This window comes from Macrobrachium rosenbergii, chromosome 16 (assembly GCF_040412425.1).
Source record: "Macrobrachium rosenbergii isolate ZJJX-2024 chromosome 16, ASM4041242v1, whole genome shotgun sequence".
Lineage (NCBI taxonomy): Eukaryota > Metazoa > Arthropoda > Malacostraca > Decapoda > Palaemonidae > Macrobrachium > Macrobrachium rosenbergii.
The window spans coordinates 39,962,249-39,983,836 of NC_089756.1; the positions used below are offsets into that span (position 1 = coordinate 39,962,249).

General features: G+C 35.6%; 1 protein-coding gene across 2 annotated transcripts in view; it reads right to left on the reverse strand.

Moving 5' to 3' along the window:
• Positions 1-3,683: 3,683 nt before the first annotated feature.
• LOC136847346 (RNA-binding protein 25) overlaps positions 3,684-21,588 on the reverse strand; it is a 30,193-nt gene continuing 12,288 nt past the window's right edge. For both annotated transcript variants that reach the window (XM_067118931.1, XM_067118930.1), the window contains 10 exons: positions 13,106-13,443; positions 12,298-12,412; positions 11,259-11,425; positions 10,619-10,769; positions 10,100-10,334; positions 8,432-8,554; positions 8,105-8,164; positions 7,710-7,840; positions 7,168-7,314; positions 3,684-6,236 (listed from right to left, as the gene is read on the reverse strand). In XM_067118931.1, the coding sequence (XP_066975032.1) occupies positions 6,141-6,236; positions 7,168-7,314; positions 7,710-7,840; positions 8,105-8,164; positions 8,432-8,554; positions 10,100-10,334; positions 10,619-10,769; positions 11,259-11,425; positions 12,298-12,412; positions 13,106-13,443 (1,563 nt within the window). In that variant the 3' untranslated portion in view covers positions 3,684-6,140. The remainder of the gene's footprint in view (positions 6,237-7,167; positions 7,315-7,709; positions 7,841-8,104; positions 8,165-8,431; positions 8,555-10,099; positions 10,335-10,618; positions 10,770-11,258; positions 11,426-12,297; positions 12,413-13,105; positions 13,444-21,588) is intronic.

Here is a 21,588-nt window from a genome sequence, read left to right on the forward strand (position 1 = left end):
AATAACTTAAATAATGTTTAAATTATATTATGGGAATATTATTATATTGTAGGTGTTCCAAAAATCATGGACTTATGATATATGCAGAATGATTAAAACTGAAACAAACACTTTTTACGGGGAAAGAGTTGCTGGCTTGATTTACAGATTTACAGTATAACACTTTGGGTGGCGAACACTTGATTGAGATATTGCTGCTGGATTCATATATTTCATAATTAATGTTAGAATTATATTATAGGAACATCATTACATTAAGTACGTTCCCTAAATCACTGACTAACCGAGTAAGATATACAAACCAATTAAAGCTGAAACCACGGTTTAGACCTTAGCTAAAACAAACATTTTTAGCGGCGAACGTTTAGTGGAAAAAAAAAGTGGTTTGATTCGCATTATTATAGGATTATCATGACTTTATTTACGTTCCAAAAATCCTGGACTTACTAAGTAATATAATACAGACCGATTAAAGTTGGAACGTGCAGTTTTGGCAGCGAACACTTGGTTGAAAGAGTTGCTGGATTCATATATACCACAACTAATGCTAAAAGTATAAAAGAAAGTCACATTATATTGTCTACGTTCCCAAAATCATGGACAGTTAGATATGCAGACCAATTAAAGCTGAAATAGAGCATGCAATGGGTCTCAAATCATCCTTTAAAATGGCAAAAACCAAAATCTTTTTTCTATGCACCTTAGGAAATAAACGAACTACTTGTTGTAGTAAGACTTAACATACCAGCTTTAAATGTTTACGTGTTTCACAACAAAATTTCCTCTTGTTCTTCGAGGCCATCTCATCAGATCAGCTCTCACTTCACTAGGCAGGCACCCGCCTGTTTGTTGTGGGGAGACTGATCACTCTGATGTCCCGATTGTGGGAAAAAAATTCCATATTTTCCAAATATTCTACGAAGATGAAGTAGAATTGTTCCCCATAATTACCTTTATCCTCCCTTCCAATGTTCAGTAGACCTCTCTGCTTCTACAGAAACCAGCAAACGCACAGCTACAGAATAACCAAGCAACGACAACCTTTCTAATGACATTAGTACCACCTAGCAGCGAAAGCTAGAATGTTTATTTCCTTTCTTTCTTCCTTGGGGAAATTCTGAAGTTATAACCTTTTCTACTACAGATTTAAATTTTAAGGAAACTCCGCTTAGAGGAGAGATAGCTTTAAAATGATCTTAACAAACTAATGCAAAGTTATAAAGGAAAAGTATGTTAATGGGGCTGGGTCCACACCAAAGACAACTGTATGTAATCTCCCGCGTCAAATTGGTGCGTCAGGGTTGGTTTACAGTTAAAAATATTAACTCGCGCTCTTAATTTATAGAGAAAATCAGCTCTCGATAAAATATTTTCTAGTCTTGAGAAAAGGTTTATGTAAATTACTTTTAAACGTTCAAGATGACTGGGTGTAATAAAAGTTTTGTTTAGGCCAGTTTTGGATTAAAGTCACGTAGGAGTCACTTGCTTCTAGGTCAAATGTGATCAGTGAGTACCTGAGTGAGTACGTACCTAGGGAGACATCCCGTGTCGAAGAGAGATTTTTAGACAGTTTTCTCAATTGCTACAATCCATTCATTTGTGATTCCTTCAGTTGAGAAAACTACGCGACACAATAATCCTTTATCAAGTTGGGGTCTGGAATGGAATGAAATATGGAACTTTGGTTACAGGCCAAGCCCTGGGACCTATGAGTTCATTCAGCGATGTAAGGAAAATTGAGAGTAGAAAGATTTTCAAGGTGTAACAGGAGGAAAACCTCGCAGTTGCACTATGAAGCAATTGTCAGAACAGGGTGGGAAGTAAGATAGAAGAAAGAGAATATGATCGGAGGCACGGTAAAATGAACTGAATTGAATATAGTATTTAGGCCAAAGGCCAAGCACTGGGACCAATGAGGTTGTTCTGCGCCGAAACAAATATTGACGGTAAAGGTTTGAAAGGTGTAACAGGAGGAAAACCTCACAGTTGCACTATCACTCAGTTGTTCGGAGAGAGTGGAAAGTAAGACGGAAGAAAGAGAACATGAAAGGAGGTACAGTAAAAGAAACTTGAGGGGTGGCAGCTAGGGGCCGAAGGGACACTGCAAAGAACCTTAAGTACTGCCTATAGTGCACCGCATGAGGTGCTCTGACGGCACTAACCCCCTACGGGAGAGGTAAACTAAAATAAATATAAGGGGGTGCAGCTAGGGGCCAAAGGGATGTTGCAATGGTTGTAAGAGTGATGCCCATAGTGCACCGCTTGCTCTGCACTGACGGAACTACCTCCCTACGATGAGTTGTGTGTCTAGAATTTTAAGTAATTACAAAAATAAATGTTTTATAACCTTAACAAATTACACCACAAACTATCACCTTGTATTTCTGTTAATTTAGCACTCTAATTTCCCGGTATAAGGAAACTGGTACTTAAAAATACTCGACAATGTTACCTGAAATTGGGCTGATTTTCTGAGTAAATTAATTTCACTGTAAAGGAGGAATAGAATTCTTCAGTACTGTTCCAGGTTGGGATTCATGTTAAACCATAAAATCAGAATAATTTCACCAATGGGTTCACTTCAGACTACGAAAAATTTGGGATTTCTAAGTTAAAGTTGTAACCTTGAACTCAGAAAAATGTTTATCCGAGTCAAATCAAATTCCCCATGACCAACATACACGTCTCATTTTAATCCGGTCAAGAAAAAGGGAACTACAGTAAAAATTTTTTCAAGATACTTGATCTTCCCCATAGGTAGTGGCATAATACACCCCATGATAACATTTTACATGTATTCCTCAACTTCAGCCATCTTGAGAATTCACTTCTCTTCCTTATTCATGCAGGAGGGAATATGCAATGGACATCAGACAAGTCTCTAAGGAAGTGGTTCCCGTTACTTTTCTGTGGAGTCAAAAAGTCGACATCCCTGGCTTAGTACTTATTGATCTCGTGCAAACCTATCACCACTGTGCTGAAGAACAACTGTGTGGCTAATGTTACCAACAGATATAAAATTTCCTAGCAGGAGTTGTATAGTTTTCTATTCGAGTAGAGAATTATGGTTAGTGGCATTTCACATCAAAACTCTTTATAAAATATCTTTGGTAAGGATTAAATCTCACTGTGTAGTTGCCATATGCCGACTGTCTGGATCAGTACAAACTGATATTACACTAACACTGCAAAAAACCAACACTAACATGTATTGACAGCATCTTTTGCTGAAGGTCACAACATATTGCTTATCAGCCTACGTTACTAGTTGCAATATACAGGTTAATCAGTTACCCGCTGTAAACCTAGGTAACACGTGGGTAATTCTTGAAAGTTTAAAGTATTGTTTACATTGGTTTTTCATACTATTTACACAGTAATTACCATCTTAACCTGTTCTTCATTCGGCTGTAGTTTCATTTATAGATCTTTAGATACGATTTCCTTTTTATATCAGATGCCTGATGCATAAACAGCTGTTCCCATGAGACTACAGGACTCATTGTTTCTTTGTGTTTTAATATATTCCCAGGTAACAAAAGGCACTTCTAATTAATGAGAATGTTATGGCTTGTGCATGAAGGTAAATTCCTACCTCTAGACACCAATCCACAGCAAAAGGCCAAACCTCTGGAGATAAATACTAAACAAATTTAAAAATTATTTGGATAATAAACACACACTTTGAAACTGGTCTTTATTTACAATCACACGCACACTTCATTCAACAAAACTTGACATACTTAGACTCCAGGAGAGTTTTGCACCATGACTGATCTGTCTTTCAACTAAATGATTTTTTAAAAAGTATTTTGTAGGTAATTAAAGTCCAGAACGAATGTGATAAAACCTTTCACTCGATATTCAACTTCCACAAATACAAAATGATTCACACCTTACTTGAAGGGAACTGAATAGCAACCATAATTTCAGTTTGGAAAAAAAAAAAAAAAAAAAACAGATCATTGAGAATTTAAACTCTCAGTACCACTCATCGCCACCTTTCAACACTTTAAGTTCTTATCCTATTGTAGAAAAAAAAAAAAAAAAAAGAATAAATATAACAAGAAAAATACAGGTACTGTTTCACACATGAAACTGTGCAAGTGATTATTTACACATGGAATGAAGATCACACAGACAAGATTTTGTGTCAAAAAAGAAACAAGATCCAAATTCAAGAACTGCGAACTCTCACTCAATCGTCGTAAATATTATGATGTTGGATTCTCCCTTCATGGGGTTAGACATAAAGCAAGTTCTTTCCTTCTCCACTCTTCCCTACCCTCGTGCTTTCTGTCTGAGTTGCCCATCAGGTCTTAGGTCTTCACCTATGAAGTCTTACTCAATGGGCTGCGACATTTCTCTTCATGTGATGTAATATAAAAGAGCATTCTTCATGAAATGAATTGAACTGCTGTCTTTTATACAATACTGAAAAAAATCTGGAAAAACATGCGTTATGCAGAAATAGAGTAGTACACGCTCCCTTTCCCTAATACATAAAAGTACTCATTTTCTTTTTCTTCCTGAAACAATGCTAATTTTTCAAATACTGTACACAAAAATGCAAGCTTGAACCCATTTGGATATACGTACGATAGTTACAGAAATCTAGTTAGGCATCAAATCCAAAATAACTGAGAAACCAAGTCAAACCCCTTTGATCCATTGACAAGTGACTCAAATTCAAATAATGTGTTAAGCTGGGTGGAAAGATATTCATGTTTAATAAATAATGAAAGAGTTTCTTGCTATTAATTCCTGAGCAATGTTAGGTAGCTGGCTGAGGCTTGTATAATCAAGTGTGGAAAATACAACCATGACAAATTTGAGTGCAACTTAAATCTGTAAATGAAAAAAAAAGACATCACAAGGGGGTACAAAACAATATTACCTTGAAAACATTTCAAACAGTAATGGTAACCTTATAAACCACTATTCAAGAGAGAACAAAGGAACCATGCAGTGTAGCCTGATATCTGGGTACGTAAAATTAAGTTTACATGTAACCTGTTCACAAAACCATCCTTAGCACATGCATATGTATAAAAAATATTATATAGTCATACAGTAATTTTAACATATTTTCAAAAATACACTGGACAAAACCAACTATGAACGAAGAAATGCTTGACAACTTGTAACAGGCCGAAGACACGATCCCAAATACGTTATGGGCAAAGTTTCGGTTCCTACATACAAAGATCAACAAACGAGAAGGGAACACACACATTTTAAATCATAAATCACTGATCAATAAATTACTAATGACACTAGTCAGATTAATAACGTTTTCTCTTTAACCAGACACATCTCTAGTTAAAATAAACTTAACTCTTAGTTAAATACATTTGAAACTAATATGATAGACACCACGGCAATGGAAGTGCTTTAAGCTTGAAATAAAGATAATAAACTTACCACTGCACTGTCAACATCAAAGATGATTAACTATTCTGTGGAACATGTTTATGACTAGTAAATAATGTTTCACTATAAAATTAATAAAAAAAACTATCAGGATGGTAAGAATAAAAACAAAAATTTGCTGTGACAAACATACATCACTTAGACAACTAAAACATACCCAATCATTTCCAATGAGGAAAAAGAGAGAAATTTTTTAGGATAATCAAGCTGTTAAGTACTTCGGTAGATTATACCTTGACGAGAACAAATGAAGCTGTAGTTAAGCAAAGACTTGAACACCTACAAAAATTCATTACTATTGTGAAATCCATTTCCAGAACACCTACAAAAATTCATTACTATTGTGAAATCCATTTCCAGAGACCATTATTCCTATCTAGATCCTTTTTCTCAAGCATCTCCCATGTAATGCTTTTATGTAATGAAGTACAATTTCAAAAGGAGAGAGAAAATTTTTAACATCACATCTGAGAGACATCAAACACCCATTTGCTTATTTTGGTCCAAACTGCATCGATTGATTGAACTGCTTCTCTTACACACTTGCAAGTGATTTGGAATCATGAAGATAATTTAACACTTGAGTCATTTTTACCTATGAGACAAAAATTATATAAACAGTACCTTATTCATAGAAAAATTAATTTACAATATCTTTGAACATATGAACAGAAAAGTTATATCCCTTATTTTCTATTACAAAAATATTACGCTTTACTGGTTCCTAATTTTTTTGATTCAATTTCATATATTAGTAATCGCCACATCTTGACAACAAACACCTCAGCTTCGTCATCTAAAACCTGAAAAAGATAGAAAAATACGACCATTTATTACCAAATGAATAATGTGAAATTCATATGATGTGTCTTACACAAAACATTCAGGTTTGTTTTATCATATCTTCAACATATTATGGCAATATTCATTAATATGACTCAAACATTTCTTGGTTACACAAAAGATATTTCACTTAAATTTGCTGGTAAGCCACAAAAAAAGGAAACCAAAAAGTCATACAGACTGAGAGACACACCACTTCACTAAGCTTCTGATATTTGAAAAGAGGTAGAGAATAGTTTGACAGGTCTGACAGATAAATCAGTAAACGGGGTTATAAAACAATGAATAATGCAGATAAGCACAATGGAACTAACAAGCTTTTACAGCTGACCTTGAAATTATATTTTTAAAACTTTACACAACTTCTATTGAAAATCAAGCTATCTCATGTGTTATGTTCATGGGATTTAAGCACCTGGGGGAGGACCATTTAGTGCACCTGAGTCAAGCACTTCTAATAGTGCTCAAGGTTCTTTGTGATACCACTTCATCACAGGCTCTTTCAAGAAGAGATAATGAGTCAGGGAAAAAAAAGATATGAAAAATCCTCCTCATCACTGGTGTACCTCAGTAGTTCACATTTAGCCTTTATTCTCTCTATATGGATGGCCTACTTTAGTAAATGCTGGTGGATATAAGGCCTTGTCAAGGACACTGCTTGTACTAGTGTACGATCAGTCCACATAGCCCACTTACACTTCTTAGTGCTTGAAGGGAAGACATGGCCATCACTAAGGATAATTCCATAGCACAAGGTTACCTCCACAGTGTCATTCAATTACCAAGATGTTTAGTTACATTCAACTTTTGAAAACACCAGGGCAAAACAAACCAAAAAGAGAAAATCTACAAATTGTGAATGTTTACCAAGAGAAAGAAATTATGACCAACCATTTGTACATCATTTAGGAGTGACTGTGGTTCTGATCCTACTAGAACTTTGGAGCAAATAAAATCGACTAAAGTTGGTTCAGGTTCTCCAATGTATTCAATAATTTTCTTATTAATCCAAGGTCGGATTCTCTTCTCCATTAAAACCTGAAAAATAAAAGAAAGCTGTCTATATTTATGGTCACTTGTAGGAAAATAACTGGAACTGATTCACTGGCAACTATTAAATAAAATACAAATCAACTGCCACACATTTCAAAATTATTACAAGTTTATAAATTCTCAGTGTTGTGGCTTGCAATCCTGTATCAAAACAATTTGTTGCATAAGTTTGAAACAGAGGGGAAAAAAAAAACTGCATGAAATGAGCTCTGTCACTACGAATAAACTTTTTAGGTTTATTCATGAGATTAAAAGCTTAAAACACTTGAAATGTACCATGCATATATTGCCTCAGAACCCAACTTAAATTGAGCATACTATTTACACAAATCAGACGTTTTCGAATTGAACACCTATCCACTGGAGTAAGAGAAACTCACGTTATCTACTAGGGATGAGTCAATGGGGTACGCAAACAATTCATCTTTGCTCGTTGGTATTTTATCAATCATGTTCTTTATATGCTTGCGTTTCTCTTCACCACCTTTCTCCTTCCCACTCTTATCCTTTCCTGAAATTTAAAGAAAAAAAAAAAAAAAAAAAAACAGCATTATTAATTGTCTGCATATATATATATATATATAATATATATATATATATATATATATATATATATATATATATATATATATATATATATATATATATATATATATATATATATATATATATATATATATATATATATATATATATATATGGAACCTTCATATAAACTCCTTTTTGTAACAGAACTGAAACGCTAATTATATAAAAATTTAAATCATACAGGTACCTGATTCCGTATTTCTTAGGAGCTTCTGAAGAGGGTCTTCTTTGGCTGATAGTGTTCGTTCTGAAATGATTACAAAAGAGGATAAATTCAAGAATTACATTTGGAGCTGGGATTCAACTTTCATAATCATGATTTTAAATCATGTCAAAGAACAACTATCCTTACACAGAAGCTATAAATGCAAGCAGAACCAAAGCTGGGACCAGGAAGTGGGTTGAGATTTTATAGCGTCCTTAACTTATCATATCAGTTTACAATAGACTGTCTTTGGTTTGGAGTGGTTTGGTTGAAATCCACTTTTGTTGAACACCCATTTAACCAACATACCTGGAAGAGGTAATTTTTTCTTTTTTTGAGGTAAATCATCGTCATCTTGATTAAATACATCTTTTACGTCAAGCTTCTTTCTCTTAGGTGGAGTTGGGGTAACATCTGCTGATGGGAAGGTATCTGTAAGAGACAAACATGAAAAAGCTAAAATATCCTGAATAAATATAAAACCAATATACAAAATTTTTGATAATATTCAAATTGATATGGCAATGCAGTCAAAGGGTGCCACGTAAGGCCAAGGATGAATGGGGAGGTTTGGTGGCAAGGAGTTCAGGGATGGCAGGAAACAGAATAAACGAAATAAGTACACATAAAACCTAAAACTTAGGGAAAAAGGGACATTATAACAAATGTGGCACACTGTAGGCAACAACAACCCCATAGAGGAAAAAGTGATAAAAAGGTAAAAGTCAACATCAAAATACTGTACACAAGTTCTGAACAAAATCATATAATGAGATCATTCAGGATATAAAAATGCATAAAAATTAAGCAAAAAAGCAAGAACCATCATTAAAACTGGGATGGCAAAAACAACTTTATTCAGGTTCTTGAATTTTTTGGCATCTCAATATACTGTCAAATCATAAATTCTTCACAATTTGCAATACCTAAAGAAATATATACTGTCATACCCCTAACTTATGCAAGGTTAGGTTCCAGAACCCCACGCGCAAGGCGAATTTTTGCGTAAGTTTGGCACGGTCTCTAAAAATGCTAGTAAAAGGTTATTTCTAGAGTTTAAACACTAAACATGACCCTAATCATGCTCCCAAAGTATTCAGCAACTTTTAAATGTTTATTATGCTCCCAAAGTATTCAGCAACTTTTAAATGTTTATTAAAGTTACTGTAACTTCATTTAGAAGTTAGCTTAATACATTACCCTTAAAAACAGAAATAAATGACTGACATAAAAATAGAGAGTTGGAAGAGAATTTCTCTCTCCCCCTTCTGATTAATCTATTTTTAGAAGTCTCCTCAACCTTGTTTTTAAGAACTTTATTCTACGTTTCTTTCTCTTTGTTCTAAAATGTTTTTCATGAACATACAGTACAGTGTTTTTTACTTGGACTAATACAACTTGGTTATTATGTCTCTATGTTTTAGAATGTATTTGCCACACTAGCACATTGACAGTTCATAGATGGTACAGGTAAAATTAGATCAATTTAAACTACCTACTGTACAGGTAAAGATGTACAGGGAAATAATAAGTCGTAAAACTATGAGAGAGAGAGAGAGAGAGAGAGAGAGAGAGAGAGAGAGAGAGAGAGAGAGAGAGAGAGAGAGAGAGAGAGAGAGAGAGAGAGAGAGAGAGAGAGAGAGAGAGAGAGAGAGAGAGAGAGAAATTATTTTTATTATTTAATGTTATTTAATTTACACTATTCTTATTTAATGTTATTTAATTTACACATAAAAGCTTGGAAACTTATCAATTGCATAAAATGTAAACAAACACTTTTGCAGGGTTTCTTGAGGATTTGCAAAGTCACATGTCTGTGAAAAAATCACATATGACAATTAGTTAGGTTCCAATGAAACGTTCGCATGTCTCTGAATTCGCGCAACTCGGATCATGTAAGACCAAGGTATTCTGGAACCATGCATAATTTTACTAACACCTTACAATATTTACCTATCATCATTGAAAAACCCTTACCTCTTGACTGAGAATCATCATTCATATCGGGCATAGGTTCTGGAGGAGCATCAGACATGTGGCCATCGGAATCTGAATCCGATTCAGGGGGTGCGACAGGTAACGGCGGCTGATCCGGAGTTTGTGGCTGGGCTGGTGGAGGTTCATCAGGAACCGAGGTCACAGGAGGAATCTTCCGTTCAGCTGGCTTAATTAACAACTTGGGACGATACTGTTCCTCTCTCTCTGCACATGCCTAGAATATGTCAATGTCGGGTATTTGTACACTAAAGTCCTCAATCAGTGAAGGTGGTTAGGTCTCACTATAAAAAGAATTCCTACGAGCATTATTCATGTTGTTCCCTACATGCACACATAAACTGGTTTCAAAACAAATTAAAATCATTATTGATCACAAGAGTATGAATATTTTGTAAATACCGAGTAAGGCAAGGGGTTGTAAGCACTGACACTTCCTTTCTAAATTTACAAACTTCTTTGTCATACAGACCTCAGAAAAACAATAACTTATTAACAAACCTTCTGGAAGGCTGCGTCTGGATTGTCGTGACCTTCCGCCAATATTTTGGCTCTCAACTCTTCAAGCTCCTCCTTTTCTTTGACTCTGTCTCTCGTGTCCATTTCTTTTTCTTGTTCCCTGTCTAATAATCTTCTCTGGAAAGCATGTCCCCTGAAAAGGAAGTGCCATATTGTAAGTCTGAAAGACCACACCACTGAGAGAACACCAAAACACTAGGATATCCTGACCTTGTCTGCCAGATTATGATTTGGTAATAGGCATTAAAATGAAAATTAGAAATCACATTTTGTTGTCTACGTATGTTGAATGATTTACAAGGGCCTTTCCAGGGCCTGGCCAGTTCTACTAACCTGTACAATTCAGAAAAACAACTTTACAGGGAAAACTTTTTAATATTTAAAATGTCAAGAGTAAAAACCCACAGTCATTTGGATGTATACAACTATTTTTAAAACTAATTAATTTTTCTTGCTTAGTCATGTAATTCTACTGCTCTCCTACTATAAAACTGAAAAATCTTTACCATAGATTATGACTCCCACCCCTGCATTGTGACCTGTGTAATTGTACAGACAATTCTAAAGTGAGAAAAAATTTGAAAATAAAATTACGCTACTAAATAATTTCTAAACAACTCACTTATAATATTTTGGATCATCTCTTTCGTCGTCATAATCCTCAAGGAACTCCTTCAAACGTCGCGCCTCTTCCTCCCTTTCCAGCTCCTTCAGGCGATCCTTCTCCTTTTCTCTGTCGAGTTCCTTTTGTTTTTTATGTTCTCGTGTCTCCCAGTTCTTCAAGCGTTCCTGAAATTGAAGTCAATTTTAATTACTTTAATCGCACACTAATTTGAGCCTTTACGTGCCATCAGACATCAACTAAAGTACTGTTAAGCAGCTTCTTGTAGACAACCTTACTCCTAAAATTTTACTGGAAAGCAGAACAAGTGTCAGTAAAATACCCCCTGACACTAACATGTGTTGCTCCATTCTTCCACTCTTTCATATCTTTCCTTCCTTCTCAATCTTTCCATACAACTCTGGGAAACAATTTATCAATCTATCAAAAGGACTTTTGTAAATTCAACAATCTGCACCAAAATTTGCAATATAACATATAATATATACTACTCAAAATGCACACATTTATGGTAAATGTGTCAAAAAGAACAACTCATGAAACAGAAAAACCCCTGAGAAGCTAGACATCAATTTACAAAGCAAGTAATCAAAGCCAAAGCTGGTAGATCTACAGCTTTACAGCATAAACAGGAAGGATAGGTAACACTTTCAAAATACAGGGAAATCAATGACAACTAGGTAGTTAGATTTAGGGACTTTTACAGGGCACAGACACTCAAGATAACAGGTTACTCTGACATCGACAGTTTAACCAGACCATTGAGCTAAGTTACAAAGATTTTTTTTAAGACCTGATTTTTCACTGTGGTTGGAATTTGGGATAACCACAAAAAACATTGCCCCTGCATCAGCAGCAACTCTGAATTTAAAGATTTTTGTACTGGGACATGGCCATATGGAAGTTCCAAAGGGGGACTAAGCTTGTAGGAGATGGCCCAAGTCAGTCATATTGTTAAACTAGCCTTCCTACGTTAAATGCAGTATTAATATAACTAACATCACTACACCTGGTATAAATAGCAAAGGTCTCTTATTACCTGGTACTGTAGTTCCTTCTTCCGAACTTTCCTTTCTTGCTCTTTACGTTCTTTGTCCTCTTCCTCTTTCTCTCGCAGCATGTCTCTCTCACTTCTCCTTACAGGTGAGGGTGACCTGAGGGGGGGGGGCAAATACTTCATAAGTGCAGTACTTATGTTAATTTACTGATGGTTTAACCTGAACACTTTTCAACTTTTAGTTTAACCTGACCATTTTTTACTGTATAGTTTAACCTGACGACTTTTCACTGTTTAGTTTAACCTGACTACTTTTTTAAGTTTCACCTGACCATTTTTTAATGTATAGTTTAATCTGATCACATTTTTAGTTTAACTTGTTTACTTTTTACTGTACAGTTTAACCTGAACACTACATTTTACTGTAGAGTTTAATCTGACCACTACATTTTGCTGTAGAGTTTAACCTGACCCTTTGCTGTACAGTTTAACCTGACCCTAAGTCAAAATACATAAACTTTTTGTAAAAACTGAAAAACTGGGTTTCTTATACATTACATTTTAACAATGTAAGGAAGCGACTTTCTCAATTGGACAAGAATCATATTTCATGACTTTTACTGGGCTCAACGGCTCAAAGGATTAATTTTTAAATAAGGGGTTGAAAATTCAAAGCTAGATAAAGATAAGTGGTTAAGTTATGTTCAAGACACCAGGGAGACCTGAAGGCCAAAGGAACTTTCTACTGTATACCCTGCACTATCTTTTATAGTTAAAGATTTTTATAGTTAAAGACTTCAAGTCTTAAAAGATTCAGCATAGAAAGACAACAGGAGAAATGATACCAAACCTTTTCTCCTTTTTCGACCGGCGCACTTCCGCAGACTGGGATCTTGACCTTCTGGTGGGAGCCCCACGGGAGCCTGACCGGGATCGTCGTCTCAACTTCTCCTCCCTCTCCCTTCGTTCCCTCTCGCGCTCACGTTCTCTCTCCCTCTCCCTCTCGCGTTCCCTCTCTCTCTCCCGCTCCCGTTCCTTGTCTCTTTCCCTTTCACGCTCCCTCTCGCGTTCGCGCTCTCTGTCCCGATCCCGTTCCTTGTCCCTGTCGCGGTCCTTGTCTCTGTCGCGGTCTCTTTCTCTGTCCTTCTCCCTCAGCTTCTTTTCCCTTTCCTTTTCTTCTTCCTGTTTCTGTAAGGGTGTCGTTTCGGGAATTAGACATGACCAGCAACACCAACTCGAATGAAATGGACATTTAATCGACATTTGAGTCTAACAAAAAAGCCAAAGAGCACAGAGCAATAGGCAAAGACCTTCAGAAGTCGCTGCATATTGTCGCATACACACACACACCATCACGATGGAGCTGGCCCTAGACTAAGGTGAAGCAATTACTGATATTCTTCCCAGATTTATTATGTGGCTATTTACCTATTATGTTAATACACAAAATAACAAACTCTTAGCTTGTAGAAAGCCAATCCCTTCTTGCACACAGTGGGTCACAAGTGTCAGAAAAAGAACAGCTTTTGCCAGAGTAGCAGGATCATCAAGATACTAAAAATGATCACAGTGTTTTGCTCAGTAACATGCTAAAAAGGAAACTAAACATATCTAATTAAAAAACAAAAATCCAAGAAGAACTAAATGGGGAAGATGTAATGCTAAAGAGACACTTAAGTACAGAAGCTACAGGTTACGAGGTAATCCAATGGTAATAATATATTAAAAAACAAAATGGTCCGATAAATATAACATCTATGGATGTTGAGAGAGAGTGGAATAAACATCACTGGCCAAGTTCACAACTATTCAATGGGCACTGGTTGAAATTAAGTTTGCAAAAACTGGCAAAACAAAAGAACTACAGAAGATTCTAAAAATTTATCGCTAAATGAAAGAAGAATCAAGCTCAGGGACATTATTGCAATAAATAAATGATGGCAAACTAAAGTTTTCTTTAGCATTACTAATTTTGCAGCAATGCTGAATGAAAATCAGCTGTTTTTCAAGAAACAATACAAAGATTTTGCCTAAGAAATGTGATGTCTGCTAATCTGAATCACTATGGTAGAAATGCCATTAGTGCACTTGTACCCTGTTTAGCAAAGGAGACATTCTACAATGAAATTAGACCTCTATACTTTGACAAAGCATTTTAATGTTTCAAAAGAAACACAAGAAATCAAGTAATTTCTAGTAACCTGTGCATCCAGCCTCGATCATCCGACAAAACAACTGTTCCTCCAGACGCTTACGACCCAAGGGCAATCAAGTAATAGTGACTATGAAGCAAAAGTTGTACAGTACATGCACTTCAAATTAATAGGAAACTACATATTACAAAATTAATAACAAAACTAGTTCTCAGCTTAAGGTTTAACATTCAAGAAAATTTTCAAGACAAAGATCAATATACTGTATATATATGTATATAAATATACTGCATATACGTATATATAATATATAAACAAGAGATATGGTACTTTATTCTTCCATTACATCCAGTCCCCCCACTGGTCTTTTTTCTTATCTTTTTTTTTCCGTAGCATCATTGGCAAATGCTGCAATGATCTGTGCAATCAGCATTTCCCTGAACCCCCAAAATCTTGAATCAAATTTCTCATGATCACATTTGAAAATGGTGCTCAATTTCTTACATAGAAAGAATGGTATATACTGTACTATAACACGTACTGAAATAACTATCTTGTTCAGCAATTTGGCTGCAAAAAAAAAAAAATATAAGGCAACATTCACTTGGATCTCCATGGCTTCCACCCTTTTAAAAACAAAAACAATTTCTGCCAGTTCAAAAATTCAAAAAACTTTTCTTTAAATGAAAGATAATGCAAAATTGCATCCATTACTCAGTATTATTTTCAGCAAAGAAAGGAAAAAGCTTCTAATTATTTCTTCATCTCAAATGATTTTTAACAAACAAACTTGAAAAGCAAACTAGGTGAGATTTGCATTTCTACCAAGCTGCATGTATGACTTCTTTCAGTCGTGGCTTGAGTGCTTCCAATTTGTACTTCCTTTAGGTATAAAGCAAAATGCTAACTTTAACCAATCTTTTACAATTTAGAATGTGTTTAACCCTTAGATAACAACATGCAGAGCTGAAAGGTTAAACTATATTTAACATTACTAGATGCCCTAGGGTTAATGGCAGAATGAAGAGGAGGCAGTGGAAATGTTTAAGAGATGAGAAAGGAATGGAGAGAAGTCTCGTAATCAACATAGGCAAAACAAATCTTCTGGTAACTGGAAAGAAAGCAAAGGAAAGAGTCAAGACAGGAAAATGACAAAATGCTGTTGTAGAAAAGGTACAGGCGCGAACTCAATACTGCTTCCTGAAAACGATGGAAACAAACATCTTGACTACTGGTAGATGAGAATCCTATTAACAGAGCAAAAACTTATACAGTAATGTGTATAAAAGAAAAATAACTAACCCACAACACATTAACACTTAAAAAAACTGAATGAACATTTTGAAAAGATGTGACTATGAAATGGCCACACACACACACGGCTTGAGTAATATTACTAAAGATGATATTGATGAAAGATGATGTCCTTAAGTTAAAAGAAAAACACTTCAAAGACTGAGAGAAACTGGGCATTTGATAAGTTGAGGGAAAGGGTCACAGAAGTAAAAAGATATGGAAGCAAAGACAACCAATGCCCAGGAAGAAGGCCCATGTGATCATAAAGAATTAACTGGGCCTGAGGGGAATTCAGGAAGGAAATCTACAAGAGAGAAATCTAGGAAAATAAGGAAGGAGAGAGAGAGAGAGAGAGAGAGAGAGAGAGAGAGAGAGAGAGAGAGAGAGAGAGAGAGAGAGAGAGAGAGAGAGAGAGAGAGAGAGAGAGCACATGCAGCAGCATCTAAGGGTTACACACCTGTTGTGTTGTGAGGCATGGCATTTAAATTTGATCAAGCAAAACACTGCCCCTTGCAATATATTTAATGGAAATATATTCTGTAGCAGTTTCCCAACAGACAAAGTGCAAGTGCTTTCACTCTTACATAATAAAAAAATTGCACAAACACCTAGGTGTACAACCCAACAATTAAAAACAGATTTCAGTCACAACACTTTCCACTACATCTCAGAGACTGTCAAGTTTTTATAAAATAGGAGACCCATGATATCACGCAGTCATCAAATACTGAAGTACAACACTAGCAAAAATATCCATGTCCCCTACATGCAATTTGGTAAAAATGCAGTCAGCATGAACGTTAAGAACTCAAAATAGCTCTTGCAAGGTCTTTATGAAAAAAAAAAAAAAAAAAAACTAAAACTTATATCTTCTTGTCAACTTTTATAAAAGCCCTTTTTTAAAAAGTTAATCAGTAATTTACCAAAACCAGTTACTATTCCCCACGAGATCAGTGAATGATTACTGCACCCAAGCCCAGCCCTACCCAACCCACGTTCCTTCCCAAATTGGAACAAGATGCTACCGTTGGCAGACAGGACTTGCCTTGTGCATAAGGGCGGAAAGCTCAACTGCAGGGTCGATGTCAGGTAGGACAAGGCAAGCCAAGTCCAGGGTTGTGGGGAGATGGAGAGAGGCAACGCAGGGGCAGTTCTTTCTCACGCCCACACTGCAGTGCCTCCCTAGAGATGAAATTCCTGGATTTTACCTCCTACCAGGTTCCACCCTATACTGTGCGTGACCAAAGAGCACATGGAATCCTCTATATTCTTCATGTTCTCTGAAGGATCTATTCAACTATTTTTTTTTTACCCAACACAGCATATATAACACATGATATTAAATGCTCTAGTAATTATCATAAATGCATTAGTAGGTCTCTTTAAAAATAATTTTAGTAATAAACCTCAATAACTTCTATCTTAGAAAGAGAATACTGTAACTTATCAGACAAATGAGACACAATTGTGGGGCTGGACCAAATGACTTTATTACTAAATTAGATATGAAAAGTGGAGCAAGAACAAATTAAACAATTCAGATAGCTTGGCCAGATGGAACTACAAAATTCAGATAAAAAGTACAAGATAGAAAAGAATTCAGCTCAATGTAGGGGTGGGATAAAAGGATACTGCAAAGATCCTTTCCTGCCTACAATGCACTGCTTAATGCACACTGCAGTTTAAAAAAAAGGTTGACGATATCTGTACTTTATCCTTGGGCAATTGTACTAAAAAAATTTAAATAGAACTTTTATCAAGTGTTTCTTGGGGAACTTGTATCGCTCTGCATATACATTGCATAAACTACTCTAACTACAGATAGTAAATTACAAGAAGAATCATATGTAACCTAGAGTTAAATTCGCATCAAATTTAAACCCAAAAGCAGAGAATTTTATACACTTACTACAGCATTTAAGCAACAGAGGATAATGCTGTGTGGGTCTAAGTTAAAATAACAAAGCGAGTTTTATACCTCGACTTTTATACTGTACCCTACATCACCATGTGAATCACAATCTCTACAAAACTCCTTTATGCTCCTTGTGCTGATGGTCTCTGGAACCCTTCGACATACTGCTACCAATCACACAAAGATTTCGACCAAGAGCTTGGCAGAGACACAGGGCGGGAAGCGATTTGTAAAATGAACGTCAATCCACCTGCGTCAGAAACCTTTACCTTGCATGCAACATCAAGCATTAGGATGAATTATCTAAAGAAAATAAATACAAACAGTATCTAAAGACAAGTTCGTGTCTACATTGCTTTCATGGATGAAGATCAAACCTCGAGAGTTATTATATAAAACACACCAAAGCTAGTCATTTAAACTACACACCAAAACTGACCTAACATGGGAGTGGAAAAATAAAAAGTGCAATTTACTGAAAAGCTATAAACATGAAAATAAAAATGTTTAGGATACTGAAGCTAATGTCTGAATTAGCTAAGTAGCAAGTGAGTGACAGAAAAGAAAGAATGGTTAGGAAGTCAATTCACTTATGAACCAGAAAACAAAACTGAAGCTGAGAGATTTCGGACTAAACAAATATTAGAAAGTAAAACTGAAGAATTAAATGCTCCAACAGCGATTTGAAATAAGGATCTACAATACTTTAATAATATTAACATCTCTGACTACACAAACACTACACTAGAAGTTAAAATTGGGGAAGGTTATGAATAAAAAAAAAAAAAAAAAAAAAAAAAAGCAATAATACTGTAATGAGTGAGTACGTGACTTCAAAAAACTACTTGAAAAAATGTGAACAGCAAAAATCTATTTAGATAAAACAGCATATATGACCAGGGCTCTATGGGTCTATACAACTTACTGTCCCAGCTTATTCAAATGATTTTAACATCAAACCCAATCGTTTGAGAGATATGGATGTGCTTACACTTCCGTTACAAATCTGTACTTACCCAATATCCTGATTACCCTGATCAAGAAATTTATGTAGGCATTACAATATGCCCAGCAGTTACTCCCTTTGAATAAAAGAGTAAAAAAAAATCTACATTTACAAATATATATTTGGGGCAACCTACAAATGCAATGATTCCTTCTGAAAAACTGCGACCAAGCATAGAGGGGGGGGTTGACTATCACTCTATAGAAAGGAACTGCGTACTCAAATGATCAGAACAAAAATCAAGTAGGGTATTTCAATTTACATAACTATTTACTTAGCCAAACTAAGATGTAAACAAACAAGAAGGTTAACTTAAAAGGAGACAGGTGAATCATACATCAGAGAAGAGATATGTCATGCAAAAATGTCCAGAGGTTGAGCTAGGTGACAAAACAACCATTAACCTCCATCCAAATATAAACCTATGGGGTGGGGGGTTAGGTTACACCACATATACTGTATATTGTACTTCCAGGAGTTCATAAAACTACTACCTACAAATAAGCCAAAAGTGTACTGTACATTTTTATTCATCCATATGCTTGATATTATTCAACCTTGATACTCTCATACCTTTTTGAAATGGAAAACAAAAACTACATGCTTCTAACAGATTCCTTAAGGATATTTCATATTCCTTCCCAACACATAAGGTCTTTGTACATAAGTATATTAATGTGTATTTTACTGTACAAGCAGATATACCAATGATAAATCAATTGCCATCCTTACCTGCCAGTTACACCACTCATAGGAACGTGTCCCCCCAAAATGACACCGACACAGCACAGTTACTGTACAATATACGAGGCAATGAAATGCTCAAGTGCTATACAACCTTCCAAGACTATACGGTAATGCTTTGCAAATAGATTTATCATATGAACAAGGCCTCATTTCAACTAAGTCACACTGACAGATTTCTCCAACGAAGTTATTCCTAAAGGCTAATAATAATAATAATCATAATCATAATAATAATAATAATAATAATAATAATAATAAAGAGGACAAGAAGGGGACCCCAGATATATATGTGATATGCATCTTACAACTTCTTAAGGGGTAAAAAGAGAGAGAGAGAGGTTTAAAACATGAATGGAAATTTAGCATGAATTCCAAAACTGAGATCACACACACAAAAGCCCTGTAGTTACATCCCAATTTGTCCAAAGCATCATAAGTCTGCAGTCCACAGAGACAAAGTGTTACTGTTCACACAAGAGCAGTTTGAATCAAATAATGAAAATCAAGGACTCCATAGTTACCAGAGGTAAGATTCCCTGACAACAACAACTATCTTGTATCTTGCCAAGGAATATTTCACTTAGGATAACGATGGACTTTACCTTAAAGCATACTGTCAATGCTCAACAAATGAGAGCTGCAACCACCCATGGCTCATGTTGAGCACAAGCTCTAGTCTTGAAATTCAACACTGAAAACACCCATGAATCATGTAACGCACACTTGAAGTAGAGACAAAACAGAAGAGTATGAATGATATATCCTAAACTGACTGGAGATATGTGAATATCAGAACTGCTAACAGAAAACTAATCTGTGAAAAATGACAGCATTTTCCAGTGTATGAAGACGTTCCAGTGATATTTAGTGTTTTTTTTTTATAATTCTTTCAAATTTTCCAATCACTGCACTCTGTTAAGAAGTGCAGCGAGCCATTAAACTTCTGAAATTTGCATCTTGCGACACAACAACTAGCAAGATTTAATTAAGAGCTCAAAATGAATCTCTCTTTCAACCATAAAATGAATATCTCTTTCAACCACAAAGTGACAAAAGTTGGAAAATGACTGAGTGCTTCTTTAGAACTGAAATAAACTATAGAGATGCGTCAGTGTGCTGGCAGGAGCTGGTCAAGGAGATAGCAGGTTTAAGTTGCTGGACCAAGCAGGTAGATCACTGACTACAGTTAACACGTCTGCTTAATTAAAAATAAAGTAAAAAAAAATATAAATGATAAACACCTCCGAGGATGTCACAACACAGAATTATAACTAGCCACCTCAGGATCCAGATAGCTACAACCCTATGTTACAAGAGCCCATCCTCATTGGCTGCTAGATCAGATATTCAAGATCTGAGAGAGAGAGAGAAAAAAAAAAAAAAAATAGGACCACTGCCAGCAGCAGCAGGTCAACTTTGTACCAAACACCATACTTTGCACTTGGAACAAGTGTCCTTCCTAACGGAAACTCATCATCACAGCCTCTAAGCATGCCATTGATACAAAGTTGCCTGTAGAGCTTTGCCTGTGGCCTTACAAAAAATAACTTTGTTTCTGTTACAAACTAAAGTGCTTTATTAGATGCAGTACTCACCGTCGCTGGTACAAAACATACATGACAGTTGCCGTCTGCCCGCGTGTGAACTCTATGACTGCCTATGTTTGAGAATTACATATTATGTTTGTGTCTTCTTTTCGAAAAAACACTAGGTTATCAATTTTACAAAATCAACGGTCTTAAAATACAAGTCTTGAAAATGATTACAATGTACAAAAATTCTTTTTTATTCCTGCTAGAAATATTTAGATTTAACATTATACAGTAAAAGCAATGGAAAAAAAATAAAGGTCTACAAGAATAGCATAATGGTAGTAAGAGCAATGAATGACAATAGAGAGGCAGCAGGATGGGGACAGTCATGGAGACTGATTAGATGATGTGGGACATTTTTTGAGTTGTGTTCTTTGACAGTCCTGTGTGAATTCATACTAGCCGCTGCAAATCACTGTTCAGCAAATCAGGTCTTAAATGAAATTCATTAACTATGACACAAACAAACATTCAAGACAATGAAGCACTGATTTGCAGCCTTTTTTAAGAATTTTTCCTTGTCAAGTATTATTCTATGGCTTGAGTTCTAGATTGGATTAATCCAAGAGCTGAGCAGATTCTCATGGAAATCAAAAGTTTAGTGGTGTATGATACACTGACTAT